Source organism: Cyprinus carpio, chromosome B22 (assembly GCF_018340385.1).
Source record: "Cyprinus carpio isolate SPL01 chromosome B22, ASM1834038v1, whole genome shotgun sequence".
Classification (NCBI taxonomy): domain Eukaryota; kingdom Metazoa; phylum Chordata; class Actinopteri; order Cypriniformes; family Cyprinidae; genus Cyprinus; species Cyprinus carpio.
The window spans coordinates 25,525,258-25,549,246 of NC_056618.1; the positions used below are offsets into that span (position 1 = coordinate 25,525,258).

At 37.4% G+C, this 23,989-nt stretch overlaps 1 protein-coding gene across 1 annotated transcript in view; it reads right to left on the bottom strand.

Annotated features, from left to right (window-relative positions):
• tle2b (TLE family member 2, transcriptional corepressor b) overlaps positions 1–22,639 on the bottom strand; it is a 41,104-nt gene extending 18,465 nt beyond the window's left edge. The window contains exons 1-4 of the mRNA XM_042749100.1: positions 22,020–22,639; positions 13,191–13,288; positions 11,674–11,737; positions 1,028–1,072 (exon numbers count right to left, since the gene is read on the bottom strand). Of these exons, the coding sequence (XP_042605034.1) occupies positions 1,028–1,072; positions 11,674–11,737; positions 13,191–13,288; positions 22,020–22,043 (231 nt within the window). The 5' untranslated portion in view covers positions 22,044–22,639. The remainder of the gene's footprint in view (positions 1–1,027; positions 1,073–11,673; positions 11,738–13,190; positions 13,289–22,019) is intronic.
• Positions 22,640–23,989: the final 1,350 nt, after the last annotated feature.

A 23,989-nucleotide genomic window follows, 5' to 3' on the forward strand; every position in this document is an offset into this window, starting at 1 on the left:
TATATTTTGAAAGTATTTACATGTATTTACATGCCTATATTTATATTCATATAATTTTTATTATAAATAAATATATTTAATATACAAACATAACACATTTTTCCAAAAATATATACATGCATGTGTGCATATTTATATATACATAATAAATATACACAGTATAAACACATGTATTATGCAAACAAAAAGTTTTATTTTGGATGCATTTAACTGCGATTAATTGTTTGACAGCTCTATAATTACTAAAATAGAAATTTAATAATATTTAATTTATGTAACAAAAAAAAATGCATGAAATCAGACATATATAAACTAGATTCAAACTACATCCATAAATATTACAAGTGTGAACGGTCAGATCACATGACATCAGACATTTATAAACCAGATTCAAACCACATCCATATATGTTAGGAGTGCCAATGGTCAGATAGCAAGAAATCAGATGTTTATAAAACCAATACAAACCATATCCATATGTGTTACAAGTGTGAACGGTCAGATTACATGAAATCACATGTGTACAAACCCATATCCAATCCACATCCATATGTGTTAGACATGTGAACAGTCAGATCATATGAAATAAGACTGGATGCAAACTACATCCATATCTGTTACAAGTGTGAACAGTCAGACTGAATGAAATCACACATGTACAAACCAAATCCAAGCCGCATCCATATGCATCACACATGTGAACAGTCAGATGACATGAAATTAGCCATTTATAAACCAGATCCAAACCACATCCATATATGTTACAAATATGAACAGTCATATCAAATAAAATTGTATCTTAATTGACCGGATCCAAATCACATCTTTTGTGTTACAAATGTAAACGGAAACAGTTTTTTTATCATTTGGGGCATGACATAAAACATGCACAATATTGTGCATAGCTGCAAGCTTATAAAAAGCCAGTGTGCAGTGTGAACAGAAAATAAGATGAAAAGAAGATTTCAAGTGTTAAAATACCACATGCAAAACTGTTCAGTGAATTCGGCCAACAGGTTTGTCTTACCTGTTTGTGCATCTCAATGTTGAGCCCATAGGACATCTCGTAGTACTGTGGGAACACAAACGTGAGAGCATCAATCAGCACCATAATGAATTAAACAGCAGTGAATCACCATCAATCAAATTAAAACCACAGCAGCCTGACATACACTAACGACTCTCTTAAACTACAGCAAGACAAAGAGAGTTTGAGCTCGTCTGCGTGTGTTTCCGCACGTCTGTTTCAGCAGGCAGATGAGCAGCAATGCCGAAGATGAAGATGAAACCTGACACAACTGCTCACTTATTCTGTGTCTTTCTCAGTCTGTCTGTCTCGCTTACACACTCGGTAACTGTTCTGTGTGTAGCTCGATTTTCAAAAATTATTTTTCCTCTTCTCTCCATTTATCTCTGTCTTTACCAATCAGCTCCCTCGTTACCGACCTTTCTTTTTAATCCTTCTCTCCCCTGCCCTTCTCTTCTATTATTCCGTAAACTCCATTTCCCATCCGTGATGTGTGCCTGACCTCCTCTCTTCTATCAAACCTTCCCTGCGGTTTAATCTCAGGATTAAAGCCTCATCATATCTAATGACAGCGACTGGAAACCCAAAAGTGTCGATATGAGGTTAACGAGCAGTAAAATATTTCAAAGTGGTACAATTTTACGGATTTATAAATGAACCGTTTGTATAAATAAATGTCCTGGTCTACATTTGTTATGACATCCGCTTTGAATATTACAATGCTCATGATCAATTTTGTTAACTCTATAATAAGTAAATTCACTTCACCAGCTAATTACTCTTTAACAAAAGTGATGTCATAGAAATATACAAAGCTATTGCAAAAACGGAAGTTCAAAGACAAAATTTTATAGATGGCGATTGTTTCTCTGTCTATAAAGCTCTAGGTTTTAGTCCTAAACCGCAGAAGAGTATCAGCATTCTCAGATTGTAGGAATTTCTGATTGGTTAATAAAATGGCGATTTTCAATTAAAGTTTTCAATATTCAATAAGTAACATTTTACATGCTGGATATGCTGGACACTTGTTGGCTGATTTTTCCTCACTATCTGACCCAAAAAATCCATTAAAGGTGTCATGAACTGAGAAACCAAAATTCCCTTGATCTGTTGATATTTAAGAGATCATTATGCTATAAAAACATTCTGTAAGTTTCAGAACTCAAAACTTTTTTGTAAGTCTAAAAATGGCTTATACTGAAGCCAGTTTGCCAAAATGACAGCTTGTGGAATGTGCCACTCTATGATGTCATAGTGTGGCTAAGCACCGCCTCCGCAGAAGATCAACACCTGCTTCTACATCACTGCCTGTTTAGCCCCGCCCACTGATTTGTGCATGTAGTGTAAATATCAAGAGAAGCAAACGTGTGTCTGTGCAGAAACCAAACGATAGACTTTATTTGATGAACTTTATTTTTAATGAAGTGCCAGACTGTGTCAGTAAGACCTTAGTACTTTGTTCATTTCATTTTACCATGGATTAGTTTACAAACAAGGCATAATTCGACACAGAATTTTCAGAAAGATTTAAACTAAAAGACGATGCTGTGCCAACTATATTGGATCCGACAGTAATGTCGCAACACAAGTGTGCCCAGCTTTTATTATGCCTGTTAGGGCTGCACGATTATGACAAAAATCATAATTGTCGATTATTCACTTGAAATTGTAATCACATATTACAATTATTAATTACGATTATTTACATTGGTTGATATTTATACCATTGTTTGATGCAACTGCATTTTTATATGAAAAAAGAAGCTGAAAACACTAACGTCAAATGTCAACTATTCATCATATTAGTTTCTTCTTTAAATTATTAAAAAGTAAAAATATGAATGGTATTATAATGTTATACTAAAACTAAAATTAAGATAATGGAAAAAAACCCTTAAAATAACTAGTGCTGTCAAATCATTAATCACGATTAATCACATCCAAAATAAAAGTTTTTGTTTACATAATATATGCGTGTATGCTGTGTATATTTATTATGTATATATAATTACAAACACATGCATGTATACATTTAAGAAAAATATGTTATGTTTATATATTAAATATATTTATATATAATATAAAATATAAGAATATAAATATATAAATGTATATACATGTAAATATTTTCAAAATATTTACTGTATGTGTATGTATTTATATATACATAATAAATATACACAGTACACATACATATAGTATGTAAACAAAAACTTTTATTTTGGATGTGATTAATCGCGATTAATCATTTGACAGCACTAAAAATAACATGTAGAAAGAAAAAAACATATCTTAAGCATGCAGAATAACGTACAGTAAGTGGACTTTGAACGATTAATTACCGCTTTGAACGATTACGTAATTGATGCCTGATGCCTGTTATGCCTTTTAAACCTAAATCACAACAGCGTCCATCTCTGAAGGATGTAGGCTGTCAAACATACACAACTATTAGCCAAACATAGCAGTGGGCGTTTACTTCCGATCCGCCATGTCTATTCAAACAGAGCGTTCAGATGAGAAAAAAGCCCATTTCTTCCTTATTATTAAAAATCTTAATAACATTATAAGTGGACCTCAGAGAACAATACAAAATAATAAAAGAGGCAGTTCACAATCCATTTAAATATAAAAACAATGATAAGATTTTTGTTTTGTAAAGAAATTCATGCATAGCCACAATTTGTATACAAAACTCATTTCAAGCCACGTATAAAAACCTTCAGACCAAAAGGATCATGAGAACTATAAATCCAGTCAAACGTATCCAAACTTTTGACTGGCAGTTGAAATGTTAGTCTATAAAATGAAGCATTTTAGACACGTGTTGCGCTGTATTCAAATTTATGGCATTTCCAGTATTGATCGCTCCGGAGGGTGATGAATCTTAGATAAAGCGTGACATAACAGCAGAACTATTTCCCCATCTATCTGGTCTGCTGGCACACACACACACACACAAATATAAACAAAAAATGCCTCTTCATCATTCCAAAACATCATCAGTTTCAAAAAGCTCTGCGGCGGCCCAGAAGGCTATTCAGCAGCGCTCGTATTACCTCAGTAACGGCCAAAAAAGGTCTCTGCATCATTTCAGACCATCATTAGTTCTCAGCATGTTTTGATGTAGAATCAATCCAGGGAGAAAACGCTGAGCGAAAATTCAAATTCACACAAAAATAGGCGATATATCAGCCAATTAATCGACCTGGCCGACATATCCGTACCAACTGAATGCTTCTATTAGCCGGCCTTAACACAAAACCAAACACACAGGTTTGGGGAAACAGTGTGCTAGATGTTTGGTATCCACCCTAGAAACCATATAGAAACACCCTGGCAACATCCCAGAACACTCTAGAATCAAGGCAAACGTGACTCAAATTGAGCTGTAGTTAATGTGGCAACAGGAGAGTTTGTATCACTTTAACTGACAAGTAATCTATTACCTCAACCTACACACAGTCCTGTAAATAAGATGTTTAATTAAGCTGAAATAGTTTAAGCAGTCAGCATGCCGTGTCTACGGTCTCTCCCTAAAGAAAATGTTGAATGACAGAGTGCCAGACAGGCAATCTAAGGAGGGGACACCTGCAGCTCATTTTCTCTTCAAAGCACTTTAGTCCTTTAGTTGTAGCTTTACTAAATATCTATTGGCTTTTTCGGTTACAATTTATAGACATACAATTACAGAACTCAACAATAAGGACAGTTCCAGAACCATCCTTGTCCCAGGACCAGTGTGAGAGAATTTGGGACAAGTTGTTGGACCTCTCGCATTAGCCAACAGGTCATTTGTTGTGCTCATTGGGACACAGGCTGGGTCATGTCCCTCTTTTATAGTACGTTCCTGTCGGTTCTCCACTATCCAATCAAGTAAAGGCAAAATTCTCACTAAAAATGTAAAAAAAAATAATAAAAAAGTGAAAAGTAACAAAAAACAAAAATCCAGCTGTATAAAATACATAGTCAAAACTGGAAATGAGTTAAATACTATAAATACACTGTATGCCACAATTTTTAAAAACAAAATAGCTTAAATTATAGCTAAATTCATTTCATTTAAAGATGAATTTTAACATACTGTAAGTGTGTCAGGAGCAAATGTATTCAGCTCTTTATTTAAATAGCAAGTTTTTAAAAAACTTAATTAAAACAATAAAATAAACTTAATAGAAGTTTATAATTTGCAATAACACTTGGAAATATAACTCATTTAATTTGATTAAGTTAAAATGAAAAGTTAATTATTGTTACGTTTTAATTAAATAAACTTTTTTAATGAATAACAAATACATTTGCTCCTGGAACAAATATAATCTTCCTTTGTGGGGGGTCCACTAAAAATATTGACAGGGTCAGAACAAATTTGAATTAATAGCAAAAAATCTTAAATTAATCTCTAAATTAATTCCATTAAAGACAACTTATTTTTGTTGAGTTTAATGAATAGCTTATAGATAACAAATACATCTGCTTCTGACACAAATACATTATGCTGCTAAAAAAAATAAAACTATCTTTTTTTTGTGGTGGGGCTACTGAAAATATTGATAGGGTAAGAAAAAAAAAACGTTTTAGATTAATTTACACTGATGAAATAAATCTATAGTATCTTTTTTGTGGCGAGGCCAGTACAAAATTGGCAGGCCAAGAACAAATTTCAATTATTAGCTAAGACATAGCACACTTGTGTATTTAAGCTCATATCTGAAGGTGGGTGAGTTTCACTGTGACGTGTTTTTATTTATTGTGTTGTTATTCTGGATATTGGCGGGATTGTGACGTGCTTTTGGCTCGTAATGCAGCTCATTGTTATATAAGCTCGCTCATGTTATGTGCATTCTCATTCTACACCATGAGTGTGTGTGTGTGTAATCCCCTGAGTGTGTCCGTGTGTGTGTGTTGTCTGGAGCAGATTGTGCGCGGCATGTGGCGGATGTAGCGGAGCTCAATGCGGCGGAGGTTCAACAAAGCCTCTCCTCCTGCCGCAGCCACGGTGTGTGTGTGTGTGTATTAGTCCTCACCAGTCTAACAAGGGGCAAAATGCACTGGGTGTCCCCTGCTTCAACCCGGCAGCTGTTTGCCATCCGTAGCTTGTACACATATCCTGCTGTGTCGCTGGACACTCAGATCTTGCTGAAATCTTTGTAGATTCTTTGTGTGTATGTGTGTGTGTGTGTGTGTGTGTCAACTCCACTATACTGGATACAGCTGTGATCTTCTAAGCTCAGACACATTGATTGGCTCATCCTGATCTAGTATTACTAGACAGGCAACATTGATGAAATATAATTTCCATTGGGCTGTCCTCTCCGGCTCGATCATCGCATCTGCCACGAGGCCCATTAACACCAAACAGCCCAATTTGGATTGACCGATATAAAAATATCCGCCCTCTGTACTGTCAGAAGAGCTCCAAAAAAGGAAATACTAAATAGATTTGCATTATCAGTAAGAAATACCAAAGTTTGCGAAGGTGAAAAGGTGCTGGGCTTTCAGCATGCAGTTACGATAGCTGTCAGATTTTACAAATTTACGTAATTACGAGATTCCGACTTGTCAAATGTGTTCACGTCCTTGTAGGACTCGCAATTTCAACTTATAAATGGAATTCTTTGAGAGCTCCAACCTGTACACATAGGCTATATTTAGACGCCACATATGACCGCTCCAGACACATCGACACATCCGCCATCTTTTAAACGGTCAATGTGTCATCACTCACAGGTAAAATCAACGAGTTTCCCAAGATGCCACAAGACTGCAGCCTCTTGCACAAAAAAAATCGTAAGATTTAAATTCCTAAAGAGACAGAATACATTTTCACAGGTGAGAATGTGTTTGTGTTTTTATATGAAGGCCTATTAACTCAATAAGACAGGTTTTTAAACTATTGTTACTTTATAATGTTGTGTTGGTTAATGCCTTCTTCTTCATGTATTGTGTTAGTTTGCAAACATGTATTGTGTGTAGTTTATCACAGAACGGTTTTGACTGGTTTTGACTGTCAATCATAGATGTGTCCACCACAGTCAGTGAGTCATCACTCACAATAAAATAAATGCTTTTTCCAAGATGCCACAACATTGTGCAGACTCTAGATGTAAAAACCACATAAATTTAAATTCCCGAAAACAATTGGAACTTTCACAGTATATATAATATATATTAACTCATTGTTACAGGTTTTGTTCACTATAGTAACATTTTTTGTCAAGTTAGCTAATGCTTTCGTCATTGTAGTATTGTGTTAGTTTAGCTGCTTAAGTAGGGTGACAATACTGGCCATTTTTTCAGGACGCGTCCTTGCCAGGATTTCTATATTGCCAAATAAACTTGAATTGAATTGAATTAAAATATCTAGGTTCAGGCTTTTTGCACTGTGCAGATTGATCGTTGTAGGACATTCACGAGAGCTACAGAGAGCAGAGCAGACTGCTCCTTATGCTTTCAATTTACTCTCGCGGTACTTTGGTGTCATACAATGATCACCACGCAGCGACGCTTCAAGTCGAATGAATGAACAAACACGTGCGCATATTGGCATTGCTTTGATCGTTCTCTGTAGATCTCACCTTCTCACATGCTACGATTGATCAATTATGTACAATACCTGCATGTTATTGGTCAAACTACTTTGGATGTTTTAGGCAATATAAAAATCCTAGTCAGGACGTGTCCCGAATAAATGGCACATATGGCCACCCTATGCTTAAGTCTATTGCAGATGTGGATATTCATACACGCGTATAACTACAGTTGCAGACACACAGGCAACTTGCTCTTGAGTGTTCAATTTGACCATTCCAATATGGTGGATGGCTTACGTATAGCAGTCCATAGAAACACTAGCCTATAAAACCTATAAATATCCATGGTTCAAATATTATGGTGGACAGCTAAGGTACAACCAAAGCCACTGGAGGGCAAGCATGCAACCTTTAGCCAAAAAAGTGTAACGGCTAATGCTAACGCTGCGGCTTTGACAGTATGCAGGGAAGGAGACCAAAGGCAATTGTATGATGAGAACCATGTGATCCAAGTTAGCCTTTACTCTTTTTCCAATGGTAAGTACAACAGATCCTTGCATCTCCCAATAATAAGACATTCCATGTATTCCATGGAAGAAAGTCAGTCATACATGTTTGAAACGACATGAGTGTGGGTAAATGATGACAGAATCATGATAAGCTGTGTATTAAGACATTTATAGTCTTCGTAATTTCAATCAGTTACAAGCCAAAGAAAGAGCCGTATCATAAAGGATTTCATTATATTTCCTTTTTTTCCCCAGACAATAAAGTGACATTATATGAAAGCCATGAACGTCGTTGGTGACAGTGCTGTTGGCGGCTGTTCTTGAATCCGAGACTGAATTACGAGTTACCTGGCAAGTTTCCTGACAGACGGGAGAAAATTGCGAGTGCGTTATCAGCCACACAAAACCAGAGCCGTGATTCATAGACTCACAATTCATATCAGCGCAGTTATAGATGAAGCAAATTGCAAAATGCCATTTTAGCAAATTGAATTTAAAATTGAATAAAACCTTGAATAATTAGGTAATAAGTATGAGGAGTATAAGGAATTTCTGAAAAGGAACACTATCAACACTGTAATGCAAACAAAAATTACAGCAACACTATAATAATATCTCCCATTTGCTCTCATGTCTGGTATTCTCAGAGTTTAGAAAAAAAAAGATCAACTAGCGCTGTCACAATACCAGATTTTCACTACATGATTACTGTGACCAAAGTATTTTTTTTTTTCTATTTTAGGATGGGTGGGAACAGCTAGATCACAGAATGTGTTTTTGCATTTAAAAACGTGAAATTCAGGACAGTGGAATGGAAAAAAAACAGGTTTTAAACTGTTTTAAAAGTTGAACTTATTTTAACTGGAGGGGCTTGTTTTTTTATCTTCATCTTAAGTATTTGCATAGAAAAACAATGAAAAAACAGTGTATTGGAATGTAAAAATGCAATACCGCCACCTACTGTGTTGGAGTGTCAATGCTGGATTATTTACAATGTTATATTAAGTGTGTAGTATTAACATGATAGTGATATTTAATTTTTTTATATAGTTATCATCAATACAGGTATATTGTGAAACCTGTGATCTCATCAAAATTATCTGAGCTTTGTAATGTGCATTCATTTTACGGCTCTATACTCTCACAGCATGTCAACAATTGCCTCACAGAGTTACAAGAAACATCTGAGCAGATACAGAGTACAAAAAATTAGAACCGGTTTCATGAGCTATAAAAGAGCAATTCTGATCAATAAAATGTTCCTCTGAGTTGTTTTGACCAACATATCATCATGGATACATTAGGTGATGGTCTGTAAACAGAACCTCACGGCACTGAAATCAAGCTTGTGTAGCTAGACAAGAATGTTCTGGCCCTTACGAATGTTTTGGAAAGTTAAGTGAAACACGTAAATGAAAGATGTTTTAAAACTGTTTATGATTTTTTTTTTTTTATTGAAATTGTGTACTGTAGCTTTAAATGCAAGTTAAAAACTGCAAACTGCAAGTAATTTAAAGATGATTTTTCAAAAACTTTTTATTTATTTGTTTTAATTTTCTTTGGTCTTTATATATATATATATATATATATATATATATATATATATATATAATTTTTCACAATCAGCTTTGGTGCCACTAATAGAGCAGAATTTGTGTACTGTAGCTTTACTGTACTTTAGAGCTACGCTAAACGTAAAACTGAAATTAAATTTCAGAGTAAATTAAAGATATTTCATAATTTTTTTTTCCCACTCAAACTTATTTTTATCCAAAGACCCTATTTGAGCAACCTGCCAGCGAAGTGCACGCTTCTGTTTTATGTTTGTTGAAAATTGTTTTGAAAATGATTTTTGCAATTACCTTTGGTGCCGTTACTGGAGCAGAAATTGTGTACCGTAGCTTTAATGCGAGTTAAACCTGAAAGTAAATGAATGTATTGCAGCACTACTCCTGTTTGCTTTATAATTTGATTTGTTTGGTTTGGAAATATCAGTTAGTTTTCCATCACAGGGCAGCAACAAGTTTCAAAATCTCTTAAAACAGGAGCAATTCATTAGTGTTTTCTCTCTTTTCTCTCTCTTATTTTCACTCACACGGCAGCACTCAAACGTTTAGCTTACTAAAGAGTAATCATTTTCAAATGTGTCATCCTTTCTGCCTTCCTGGTTTTCCCCTTCTCCTTCTTGTGTTTTTCTTTCTCGGCCCTCATCTTTTTGTCGTCTTACTGTCTCCCGCTGCGCCTTTACATTGTCTCTCTCACTCTGTCAGTTCTTCTCCTCTTCATCTACTCTATCGGCCTTTATCTTCCCCTCCTCTTTCTTCTTTTTTACTGCTGCGTTTCAATCACCGCTCTCTCTCACTCACTCACTCACTCCTTTACTCTCATCGTTCGTCTTTGCCGCTGATCTCTCCTTATGTTCTCTCTCTCTGGCGCGAGGGCAATCTGTGACAGTAATGTTCGGAGGAGAGCAGTGAGCATCAGACAGATGAGTTGGGGCGGGGGGGTTACTGCAAAAGCAGTGCATTAGCCCCCTCGTTCGTTCCATCTTTCCATCCTCAGCTGCCCCGGGGTCTGGATTACACACAGCGGTCACAGAGTGACCACACACACACACACACAAATACGCTCACACACACACACACAAACACAAAAAACACACACACAAATACTGTAATCCACAATCAGGATTTAAGATTTAATAGTTATGACAATGAATTATTCAAGCGGATTCGAACTCTGTCTTCCAAATCAGCGGCATAGGTTAGCATATAGTTGAACGTTGTATTGAGCCTATAAGACAATTTTCTGCTTCTTCTGAATTTGTATCATGGCTTGACATATTAATACAAGGCCACAACCTCAGCTTGTTTTTAAAATAACCATGGGGGTGTTTCGCTTTATTGGATAGATAGTGGAGAAAGAGATGACAAGACCTTCAGCATTGCTCACAATATCAGGAGTGTGCGTGCCAACCACTGAACCACGGCACCGAACAAAGCTTTTAACACTTGAATATCATCCAATTCACTGTCTCTGTTGTTTTTGTTAGCCAAGAGGCTAACACACCATCGCAAATGAGCTCTGAAAACTATTTCATGCCCATCAACAAATAAATCATTCACTAAAGAGAGACAAGAAGAACACACAGTCCTGTCTAGTCGTCAAAGAGCACAGACAGAAAAATGTGGTAAACTATAAATGCATGAAAATAAAGGAGAAGGCTGTTGAAACAAGTCTTAGTGTACATGGCAGGTCTAGCAGGCTAAATATAGTCTTCTTGGTTATCTGCTTTCTGCAAGCACTGAAACCTTGTTCCCTCTCATTATTTACATGTCTGTGCTTGTGATCTTTGTTTCTCTCTTTCCATCTCTTTTCTCTCATCATGCCATCCTCCTCTCACATATTTCGCCCTTCCTTCCCCCCTTACTTTTTCATCTCCCCCAACCCCTATCGTAATCCCGCTGATGTGTCCTCAGGTTAACCAAACACCCTGTAACATGAAATGAAACGCAATCTCTCTTTTTAAACACAGACGGGCTTTTATGCTGTATTTACTGGAGCGTACAGCAGATCTGACGATATGAGGGTTGAACAAGCTCACCATGATATAGTGGCGCTGCATCTCTGTCTTCTCGCTGGCCAACTTCTCACACTCTATTTTGAGACTGTGAAAACACGGCAGAAAAATATGAATGAAAAACAGTAGAAAGATATGAATTGTACAAAAGATGCGAATGACTTGTCGGTGTATCAGAAACCGAGTCTGAAAAGTCTGATTCCCGTAAATTAATAAAAATGAATTAGTTAAATTAAATGAATCAGAACAAACCGATTTACTGAATCAAAACAACTTGATTTAGTTACATGAATCGGAATGATCCAACTCACTTAAATGAATCGGAACAAACTGATACACTTCAGTGAATGAGAATGAATAAATTAAATGTAATGAATCAGAATAAACGAATTCACTTAAAGAAATCAAAACAATCTGATTTACTTAAAAGAATCAGAATGAATGAACTCGCTTAAAGGATTCCGAATAAACTAAGTCACTTAAAAGAATCAGAATGATTGAACTCGCTTAAAGGAATCAGAATAAACTAAGTCACTTAAAAGAATCAGAATGATCCAACTCACTTAAATGAATCAAAACAAAGTGATACACTTCAATGCATAAGAATGAATAAATTAAATGTAAAGAATCTGAATAAACTAATACACTTAAAGAAATCAAACCAATCTGATTTACTTAAATGTATCAGAATGATTGAACTCACTTAAAAGAATCAGAATAACCAGTTAATTTAAAGTAATCATAACAAACCTATAGACTTCAATAAATAAGAATAGATCAATTAAATGAAATAAATCAGAACAAACTAGATCACTTACAATAACCAAAACAAACTGATTCACTTAAATTAATCAGAATAATCTAGTTCACTTAAAACAAACCAATAATTCAAATTATTAAGAATTAATCAATTCAATTAAATGAATCAGAGCAAACCAATTCACTTACTGGAATCAATCCAAATTGATTCACTTGAATGAATCAAAATGGTCTGATTCTTTTTAGTGCAATTAGTGCAAACCAATTCACTTCAATGAACAAGAATGAACTGATTCACTTAAATGAATCAGAACAAACCATTCAAGTAAATGAATCGGAACAAACTGATTCACTAAATGGAATCAGCACAAATTGATTCAGTCAAAGGAACTTCTCCAGTGCAATTTACAGTGTGACAGGACAGTTCAGCAGAGCTTATTTGATTGTTGTTTCAGTTCGCTCAGCTGTAAAGTTACACATGCAAACAACATGATATCAAAACTGCCACTTGTTGAGAAAAATAGCTAGTTATTGAAAAAGCTATACTGAAAGTATGGTTAAGCTAGCAACATCACGACTTTTAGTCATTTCTCACTAATTCTGAATGCAGTTTTCCATGGATAATATGAAAATGTTGATGTCACACTGCTGTAGAATATGCTGTATAATACAGTTACATTAATTCAATACACATCCAGCCAGTTATTAGCCTGTAGGAAGAGATTCATAAACAATTAAAAGCGTTTCACATACTGGAAGTAAATCAGCTCATATGATCTGACCTGTGGTACTGAGCCTGAAGGAACTGGAACTCCTCTTTAATGCGGTCCAGAGTCTCCAGCACCGTGAACTTGAATGACTGTCCCGGCTGCAGAGGTACCTGAGGAGAGAGAGAGATGGCTTATTAATCAGTAAACAGCCATCGGTCTGTGCTGGAAGATTGGACAGCTTAAATTAATTTACCAAAAGTGACTCATTGAAAAAAAATAGTAAAAGTGCTCCCAATGCATTATCTTTGACCTTGGCCTCACTACAAACACTACATTTTTGGTGAGGGAGGAGAGAAAATTTGATAACAGCAGCACTTCTACGGGGTCGTGGTAACCCTCATTTATAAAAAAAAACTCACAACACAAAAAGGGGTCATGAAATGAGAAACCAAATTTGCCTTGATCTTTTGGAATATAAGAGGTCTTTGTACCATTAAAACGTCCTGCAAGTTTCATAGCTAAAGACATCCTCCCCATTATAAACGAGCCATTTATTGAATCAAGCTCTAAATACAGCTCGTTCTGGATCCATGGTAAGAAGTGACGTCACGGTGCGAAGTGACGTTCCAACCATTTGCATATGACCGCCTCCAGCACAAGACAACTACGCTCATTTCGTATCTTTGTTGCGCCGCGCGCCTCACAAGTGTTCAGTCGACGGACAGCGAGTGGGTCTGTGTACAGGAAAATTACAATGCCATGCAGATGTGCTCAAACATATAAGGTTTTATCATTGCAAGAGCCATCGCTTCGAATGCATCACCCGCAAATGTTCTGGCTGGGGGTGTTAATAATTGATCCATAGGTACTGTCGTTAGCCAATCATAACAGTGGGCGATAACACTGAACTCTTAAAGGGGAAACAACCCAAAAACAGACTGTTTGAATCAAAGGATGAGAAACAGGGTGGGAAAATGTCATAATTCACTACATTTTAAAAGTTTTTTTTTTTTTTTTTTTTAAACTTTAGTAATACTATAATTGCACCTAGGGGACCATAATAATAAAATAAAAAAACCCATGTCATGACACCTTTAACCCTAACTCTAGGTAGACCAATCGGCTGTTTCAGCTGATGGTGCCTTTCCGTACTTTTTTCTTTTTAATTTAGTTACCAATACCACTGCTCGAACAACTTGATGGAAACACACCTAATTCAAATTATTATTTTTTTCTAGTTTTGCGAACTTTGAAAAGATTTGCCTCACATTTGGATGGAAACCTACTGTAGCTAATGACAACATGTCAGATGTACTGTAGGACATCCAAATTTGCCTTAAATTACACAAATTCATACTACACAGAACAGTTTTTTAACAGTCACAAAGTTTGTTCTCATTTAAAAGTAATATGCCTACTTGGTAAACAATTTCGGAAACAGCTAAAGAGTTTAGTTTGATTCCTGAATGAATGAATGATTCTTCTGAGTGGTTCTTTTTAGTGCATCAAAAATTATTTCAAGAGATTATTGAAACAAGAGTGTGGTTCTTTCAGTTCTGCTGATGCATTTTACCATACCCACATATTTCCCCCAACATGCAAATTTCACATGGGCTCATCTATGAGCCTGCGTGATCTAATCTGATCCAACTGTATTCATATCTACCTCTCCTCCTCATTAAGACCCAAGTCCTTTCCTTTGCTATTTTTAAACACATTTTCCATTCTGTCAGCTGCTTCCTAAAATGGCTGCCTTTGTCCTGCGCTCCTCCGGGTTTCTAGTTTTCTCTCTGAAGCTCGGTGTCCAGCGAGCGGGTGAAGATTGGCGGTTTCAGTAGGAGCTTAATTAGTCTAGACAAACGAAATTCAATTAAATTTTAATTAGGCTACTGGTGTAGGTCAGACACTCGGTGAGCTTTCGAGTAATTAAGCTGCAGGCACACAGCTGACTGGATGAGTTCAGTACACACACCACCGTGTTTGTTTGTGGATAGATGGGGGCAGTCATCATGTCCCTACTGACCCTCATTCCTTCAAACGTGTGTGTGTGTGTGTACAGTAACTGTCCTGAAAGCAGCACACACCACACAGGGCCAGAACTCACAGGATCATGGTACATTTCCACAACAACACAAAAATATACAACCAGCAAACAGCTCATAAAAATATTGTGTAGCCACCGAACAATTCCATGATTTAAGTCCATGTAAAGCAATATTAAATGCATGTTCTTCTGAGTTTGTCACACCACAGAAAATTGGATTGATTGATTGAAAATTTGAATGAAAAAAAAAACACCAAGTAAATAAAAAAAGGTATCAAAATCGTGAAAAAAAATAAGTAGTACTTTCTGCTCTCAAATGCAGGGGGCATGTCCGCTTGCGGCGCTGAAACCACACCCACTTGCAGGAAAGCTGCCGTCTCTCTCAGCTGTCAAGTACTTCTACAACCTGAATGGATGCTCCCTCTAGCAGCTTAATTTAAATAAGGAGATGAGCTGTTTTGAAAATTATCGCAATAAGGTATTATGCATTTATGTGACAAAGGCACAGCTACTGTAGTTAGCAAACTGTAGCTGTAGTCAGGGTTGCCAGCTTTTCACAACAAAAGGAGGGGGAGGTTTGGGGGTACAGTTTCTAAAATCGTGGCATGCGGTTACTAGAATTTTTTGGGTGGTTACCAGGGTTGCAGTTGCTCAAATGTTGTGAGCGGTTGCCAGGGCCTTGCTATGCAGTTGCTAGAATGTTGTTATAAGGTCGATAGGGTGTTCTGAGTGGTTACCAGGGTTTAAATTGCTATTGCTCTGCAGTTGCTCAGATGTTGTGAGGGGTTGCCAGAAATTTGCTATGCCATTGCTGGGATGTTGTGGGAGGTTGCCAGGTGATGCTATGCAATTACTAGGTTGCTGTGAGAGGTAGGTCACTGGGTTTCCAAGATTTTGCTACACAATTTCTAGGTTGTTGTAAGTGGTTTCCAGGTCACTTGGATGTTGTTATGTGGCTGATAGGGTGTTCTGGGTGGGTAACAGGGTGTTGACTACTGTTTCTAGGGTGTTGCTGTGCAGTTTAGAAGCTTCAACAAGTTGCAAAATTTGAGCTATCATTCATGTCTACAGCACAAATGGTGCAGAATGGGTACTGAACAATATCCTGGTTTCCATTACAGATCTGCGCAAAACCATTTCCATTAATCAATGTTATGCGACTAAAACAATTTTAACGCAATAAATTATTTAGAAAATCAAAACAAAAAATATATTGCAGCCACTGCACTAGCCATTATTTTTAATCAAAGGAGACGTAGTCGTGTTGTTTTTTTAAGCAAAGCAGTGCAGAGAGCCACTTCTGGGATGTGCCACAGTGTGGCTGGTATAAACACAAGCATTGACTAGAGCATTAATGGCAAGGAAAACCCCTTACATTTGAGAGCGGCCACCTACAAAGTGTATCTTGGAGGTTATAGTACATTAAAGAATGATCATGTGACTTTTGTACACCAGGTGACCTGTAAATGCGGGAAAACTAGAAGGATAATGGAAACATGGCTAATTTTTATGTTAAGTAAAAGCAACAGTAATTAGCCCTGCATATAATCAATAAATAAAGCATCTTTTATTGCTTTAGATGAATTTAGAAAAAATATTTGTTCGGATTGTATTAAAACGAAGGGCTCACAGTACAGTACAAGCATGCGTGCAAAACTCACACATGCAAATAAACAAGGAGGAATCCTGGGTAAGAGCGTCTGTTTAGACACAAGAGTGTGTGTCAGACAAGAGGGGGAATCCTGAAATCCAAAACTGATCCAGTTAATCTGGACGGAGGGGACGAGGCAGACAGCGAGTCATGTGGGATAGTGGCTAGTCAATCACAATTTAGACGAGCTGCAGCAGGCTAACCTAGAATTACTGGAGATTATCTTCTGAGGGAGGTCAAAGGGGGAGAGAGAGACGAGCAGATCCCATAACAATGGTGGGAAATGAAATCTCTCCCAATCGCCCACTCTGATCATCTTACATATCACTGCTGGAGTTGCTATTTTGGACACAGTGACTTAAATCTGCTTGAAGGAGGAGAGAGAGACACGTCGAAAGAGGAGCGCCGTCAGCTTCCGAGACGACCGCGGAGCTGTTTTCCGCTTGTATCCTCGCAGACAGGCTGGGATAGAGACATCCATGAAATAATCATCCACTGGTGAAATATTTAGTGCAAAAAGACACACAAATTGATGAGGATCACCAGAGGGTGGGAGGAAGAGAAGTGTCAGTGTGATCTCGGGGGGATCTGGGCGAATGTGTGAGTGTGTGTGATCTCGCTCTCTAAAAACACAGCTTTCCTTCCTTCCCAGTCCTGCAAGACCTTGTCCCCACAAAATGCTTGATTTTAGCAGGTGCACCTTGAACTTGGTGTCACACCCTCATTAAACAATCTGAAAGACAGTCCTTCCACTGTTGCCAATCATTTCTGAGGCTTTTACCCAATCTTAAACCCCAACGAATGCCAGGACGGGTGGCTGCTCGGACTATCTTGGCAACATACTGACAATGCGGCTCTGGAGTAGCTTGCTTTATGAGGCCGAGCAAAAGCAATCGCCGTCCAATACTGGATTAAGAACTGTGGATTGGCAGGCAGAGAAAACAGCTTTTATGCTTTACAGAGTAAATCAGCAATAGTTTGAGCCTAAAGGAAGAAATAAAGAAGGTCCACGAAAGAGTGTGAAGATATGAAACCTGCAACAAAGTTTAACATCCAAATGTGGCCAGAATAAAAAGATTTATTAAAACAATACGGCTGTAAGTAAAAATGAGCAAAGGAGAGCACACCACCTCATTAAAAAAGCATATGTGAAATTTGTGGCCAGAAATTTGGCTACAATTTTCACTTGGCCACCACATCAGAAACAGAAAGCTGGCATTCACTCTCAGACACACATACACGCAATAACACACTAAAAAAAATGTATGAATATGGTACAATTATTGCTTTGTATAGAAAATAACAGAGAATCAAGTCTTTGCCATTAATTAGTAATCAAAGCAGTTATAATCATCTGTAATCAAGGTTTTGAAAGTGGGACCCATTTTTAAGTGCCACTTTTAGTACCAGAATGGAATGGTTTTCATGACTTTTAGCTATGTCAAGAAACATGCATTTTCTCGCAATTGATGGATTTTTCTAGTGAATCAAATACACTGTTAACTAGTACAGTTAAATTCTCAAACAATAACTATCATGAGCCAGGAATTATAATACAAAATGTGTGACCCGTGTAGTCTGATTCTTGAACAAATAAGTCTTACAAAATGATTATTTTTAGTGAATCAAAAGCATTTAGTGTAACCAGTGTTGTCCAATTCCCAAATGCATGACTCTTCCAAACTGGTTCTTTTTAGAGAATTAAAATGTTCTACTGTTTCCCAATTTCTTAAGAAATGACTCTTATGAGCTGGTTTGTTTTAATAAATCTACTCCAAACTCTTAAAAATAAAAGGTGCTTAAAAGTGGTTAACCACAATGCCATAGAAGAATCATTTTTGGTTTGATTCCAAAACAAGTGCTAGCATTGTTTTGGAACTAAATTTGCATAAACAGTGCCTTGTTTTATTCTGATTGCTATACAATTAATCTTATGCAGTGGTTCTTTTCAGTAAATCAAAAATATACAATATGAGAAGTGTAGTCCGATTCCCAAATGAGTGACTCTTCTGAGCCATTTCTTTTAATAAACACTTATGAATAAGCAGTTACTTAATACCAATAAATAAAACTAAATCAACTCACAAAGTGAAAGTGAAAGTGAAAGTGACGTGACATACAGCCAAGTATGGTAACCCATACTCGGAATTCGTGCTCTGCTTTTAACCCATCCAAAGTGCACACACACAGCAGTGAACACACACACACTGTGAACACACACCCGGAGCAGTGGGCAGCCATTTATGCTGCGGCGCCCAGGGGAACAGCTGGGGGTTCGGTGCCTTGCTCAAGGACACCTCAGTCGTGGTATTGAGGGTGGAGAAAACTCTGAACAATAAATCCCCCCACCTACAATTCCTGCCGGCCCGAGACTCGAACTCACAACCCTTGTAATGCAAATCCAAAAAAAGCCAAATAAGGCCAAGATAAACACCATCAAGTTGAAATACCAAGGACTGTTACTTTGTCACGTCATGTCAAGTCATAAAAAGCCATTAAAGGTCAAGATAAACACATTTTTGCAAGAATGCAATAAATATAAAATAGAATATATGTCTGTCAGTTATTACATTCTGTTGAAAACTCCTGAGGGCAGTAAATGCAGTAAGAACTTATTTCTTCCAAATATTTTTTTCCTCAAAAGTGTCTACTAAAGGAACTGCTAATGGAAAAGTAATGGTTAGGGATCAGAATACATTCCTCACAATTACCGTCCCTAGTAATCATATAAAAATTAGGCAGCAATGAAAAACCCTACATTTAACACAAATTTTCAGCATTCAAGTAACTTGCCTGTCAACACCACACGCAAAAATCTTTTGAAATGTGACATATTTTAATGCATACCTCTAAATACAGCTATATTGAACATGATTTTCTCTATATGCCATCTTCACTATTAGACCATGAACTCAGTATCCACATCCAACACACACCAGCACCTGTCTACAAAACACCCATAAATCCACACAGTGCAAACACAGGTACTATTAGCGATAGTGCAAACACACTGATGCCTCATGTGCTACGTGCGCTCACACACTCGTATCACAGCCTTTTATTTGTATCAGGTTCTCAAACTACTCGTCATGTCCAACAGACCTCCAATAGCGAGAGTTCACATTTCTCACACCTCACACATGACATCTGTGGACTTCTCACCCTTAAACGTTAACTGAACGCTGGCATTACCATCTAGACTCTCCATCTTCAGGATTAAAAACAATGTGTTAAGTGCATTTGATCAACCTTGGAAGTTTGAGTTCTATAACAGTCGGAAACCGAAGGTGTGGCTGCAGCGGATTATGAGCTTTCCCTGCCCGGCTTTTTTTATTGTTATTGTTTTTGGCTCAGAAGCACGGAGCACTGTGACGCTTCTCTCATTCCACCTTCCAATCCCCCTGCTTCAGATAACACTAACCACAAAAATCCAGTGGAACCAATTACCAGTCCTCCCGATGCAGTTTGCCTTGCAAATCAGGCCTTAACCCTTTCGACAGGCAGGTACTGCAGACTCCGACACACTCTTTTCACATCGACAGGCTACCTCTGATTTGCACTGGATGATGCTGAATTGTCCAACTAAACTACTGATGGGCCAGTCTGATTTGTAAAACATTGCCTGAAGCATGCTGAAACATTGAGATTTACATTGCTTGAAGAAAATGCAATACTAGGGTAGTTTCCAGGGAGTTGCTATGAGATTGCTAAGGATTCTAAGTGTTTTTATAGGTTCCAAATAAAGGGGTGTGGGGGGGGGGGGTTGTGGTGATGAACCATAGATGCAAATAAAGAGGTTTGATTTTTAAGGTTAAGTAGGAGCAAAAGTAACAGTGATGCTGTTGGCGCCAATAGCCTTATGGTTACTGTGTCAATATATAACGCAACTCCGCTAACTAAGACCCGAGTTCTGTCTCAAGGTCCTTTGCCGATCCTTCTCTCCTCCCAGTAATTTCCTGTCGTCTCTCTAATGTATCCTATTTAAATAAAAATAACAAAAAAAAGTAACAGTGATGCTTGGGTTAATGAGATCCGCTAATAAACAAGCTGTTCTAACCATGTGTGGATCTGTGTTTTCTGAGAACAGAACTCTCACGAACATGGAGATTTCTTTAAAAGTTACAGAACGAGAAAAGGTGCGAGCACAAAAGGCAATTTTTATGCTTGGTTACACAGAGAACTTTCTCACACCTTTTTACTAGTGCAGGTCATGTTTCGCAGGCCATGAGGGTAAAAATAAAACCTGGCTGCAGATTTCACTAGTCCTTTGGAGTTTGTTCATTGTATCGTTATAAATTACATTCGATCACTCTGACTGGGAAGCTCAGGACATGATTTGTTTAAAGAATGTTACAGGAATACAAATATTACAAATATATAATACATCCGATGGCCTCTTTGCTGAGGTCTAAAAAGGTGGGGGAGAAGGTTAAATCCACCTGCTAAATTTTAATCTAAAGATGAAGAAAAGAAAAACACATGAAAACCATGAGGAGAAAAAAATAAATATCATGGAAAACTACAAAAACTGTCCTTAAAAATACTTTATGCCAAATCTATTTGCCTAATTTTTTTCTTCTGATTTTAAGGTGAAATATGTCTCATTCTTGACAGTTTTTACAATGGAAGTCTATGAGGCAAGTACACTACATGCACACTAAATCAGTCTCAAGGGACATTTCATTCATTCATGAACACATCTGATGCCTTGCGCTGTCATATATTACAAGTTTAGGCTTGTACGCTGAGCCACATTTAAAACAGGCTGCAATATACGGCAGATTCTTTGCAATAAACAAAAATAAACAAAACAAAGACCACACACAACAAACAAACAAACAACACACAGCAAAACCCAACCAAACCCACACACACACACACACACACACACACACACACACACACATATATATATATATATATATATATATATAAATAACATCTAAACCACTCTAGATTTACCAAACGCACCATGCCATCTATTAGAGGGGGCGATGAGAAAGGTTTATTACACAAACTAATACAGACACACATTGTTTTTAATTCCTCCCACACAACTTTCTATCAGCTGGCTCTTGAGGACACCTGGGTGAAGATGAATATTCGTACATGCAACTGAAAGTCTGAAGAGACATCTCTCTTACACCCAATCGCTTCATCTGTCCCATTTGTCGAGGATGTGGCAGAACGAGAGCGCAGCACTTACCGGGTGTCTTCCCTGCGGGTACATGGTCACTGGAGGGATGCCGGCTTAAGGTTTGACGGCCAATGCACTGACCCTCCGTACTCCTGCTTCCCCCCCACCTCCACCAGGGGACAGAGCCCCGAATCGAGTTTGGGAACCCGGCTCTGTTCTTTCCGAGCCGCAGAAGGCTGTCAGTGTATCCGATGAGGGGGTCTTCTAAAAACAGATCCCCTTACTCACACTTGGACTGGATTTCCCTCCAGAATTCCCTGATGTCCCACTCTGTTACTGTCCGGCTCTCAGTCCGACAGGTCAGGAGACTGAGAGGAGCAGGGAATTCCGAAGAATCACGTCCAGTTGTCCCCAGTCTTGTCCTTCTGCAAATGTCCCCAACAAGCTACAAAAACAAACACGTATCTCCATTCGGGTCTTCCAACCTTGTAACAGTACCTCAAAACTACAGGGCTTCTTTGCTGAGGTCTAAAAAGGCAAGGAGAAGGAGGAACAGGCTTTGTTTTTAATCTAAATCTAGAGAGGGAAAAAAAACACACACAGGAAAGCAGGAAAGAACAGCAGGTCACTGGAAGATCCAGCAGGCTTTTCAGCAGTGAGCCCTAGACTGTAATATATTGTGCCTGTTGGCTTCAACACAAACACACAGCCTGCTCAAGCTGCACTTAAGGTGGACCGGGCGAGATAGAAAGAGGGTACATAGACGGAGAGATAGAGACAGAAATAGACACCAATACATGCGTACAACCAATGATGCATGATTTATTGTTGTCATTGCATTGAATGGCTAATAGATTCATATCACCATACAGACCTATAGGGGGAAAAAAAAACATGAATTAGATATCTTTTTAGAGGGCAAACTGAGACATTTGCTTATATTTTTTGGACTGAAATAAAAATACCCCTCTTACCACCGTAAACTCTGATGTGTCTTTTCTAGATCAGATCTCAACAAATGTCTCAAACTGTGCTCAGATCATTTAATATACACGCAGATATTTCTCATCTAATTTTTCAAAGACCTAATTATCTGAGCCATAATACCTACATTCATTAGTTTTAGAGAATATAATCTTGATTATACATTAAAACATTATAGTTTAAAATGATACAAAATATATGTAAACTGTATTGCTATATTATATTACAATACACATATTACGCACATAAACCTATATGTTATTAAATAAATTATATTACTAATTATACTCTGTTTAAATTATATAAAATTAGAAATATATATCCTCTCTCTATATACACACACAGTATATCTATACATACTCAAAAATAGAATATTATAAATTATATTTATTTGCAAATTCTTTATATTTAAAAAAATCATTTACTTAAACATAAACCACACACCACAATGAAAATCCAAACCTGTAAAAGCTCAGTTCGTCTTCGGAACACATAAAAGATTTGTTCGTCTTTGGAACACAATTTAAGATATTTTGGATGAAAACAGGGAGGCATACGACTGTCCCATAGACTGCCAAATAAATAACAGTGTCAAGGTCCAGAAAAGTATGAAAGACATCGTCAGAATAGTCCATCTGCCATCAGTGATTCAACCGTAACGTTATGAAGGGATGAGAATACTTTATTTATTTGAAGAAAACAAAAATAACGACTTTATTCAACAATTCGTCTCCTCTGTGTCTCTCCACTTCAGCATAGTGCCATTTTGGAGAATCTGAGCTGAATGCAAGCAGCTTACGCTCTCCTATTTCAGCTGCACTGTTTTTGTTCAAATCAAAGCGTAAATACATGTAGAAAACGTATCCTTGTGTCGCAGCTGACACAGAAGAGTGTAAGCTGCCTGCATTCAGCTCATATTCAAAATGGCGCTACGCTGAAGTGGAGTGACACAGGAGACAAATTGTTGAATAAAGTCATTATTTTTGTTTTATTCACGTACAAAAAGTATTGTCGTCTCTTCATAACGTTACGGTTGAACAACTGATGGCAGATGG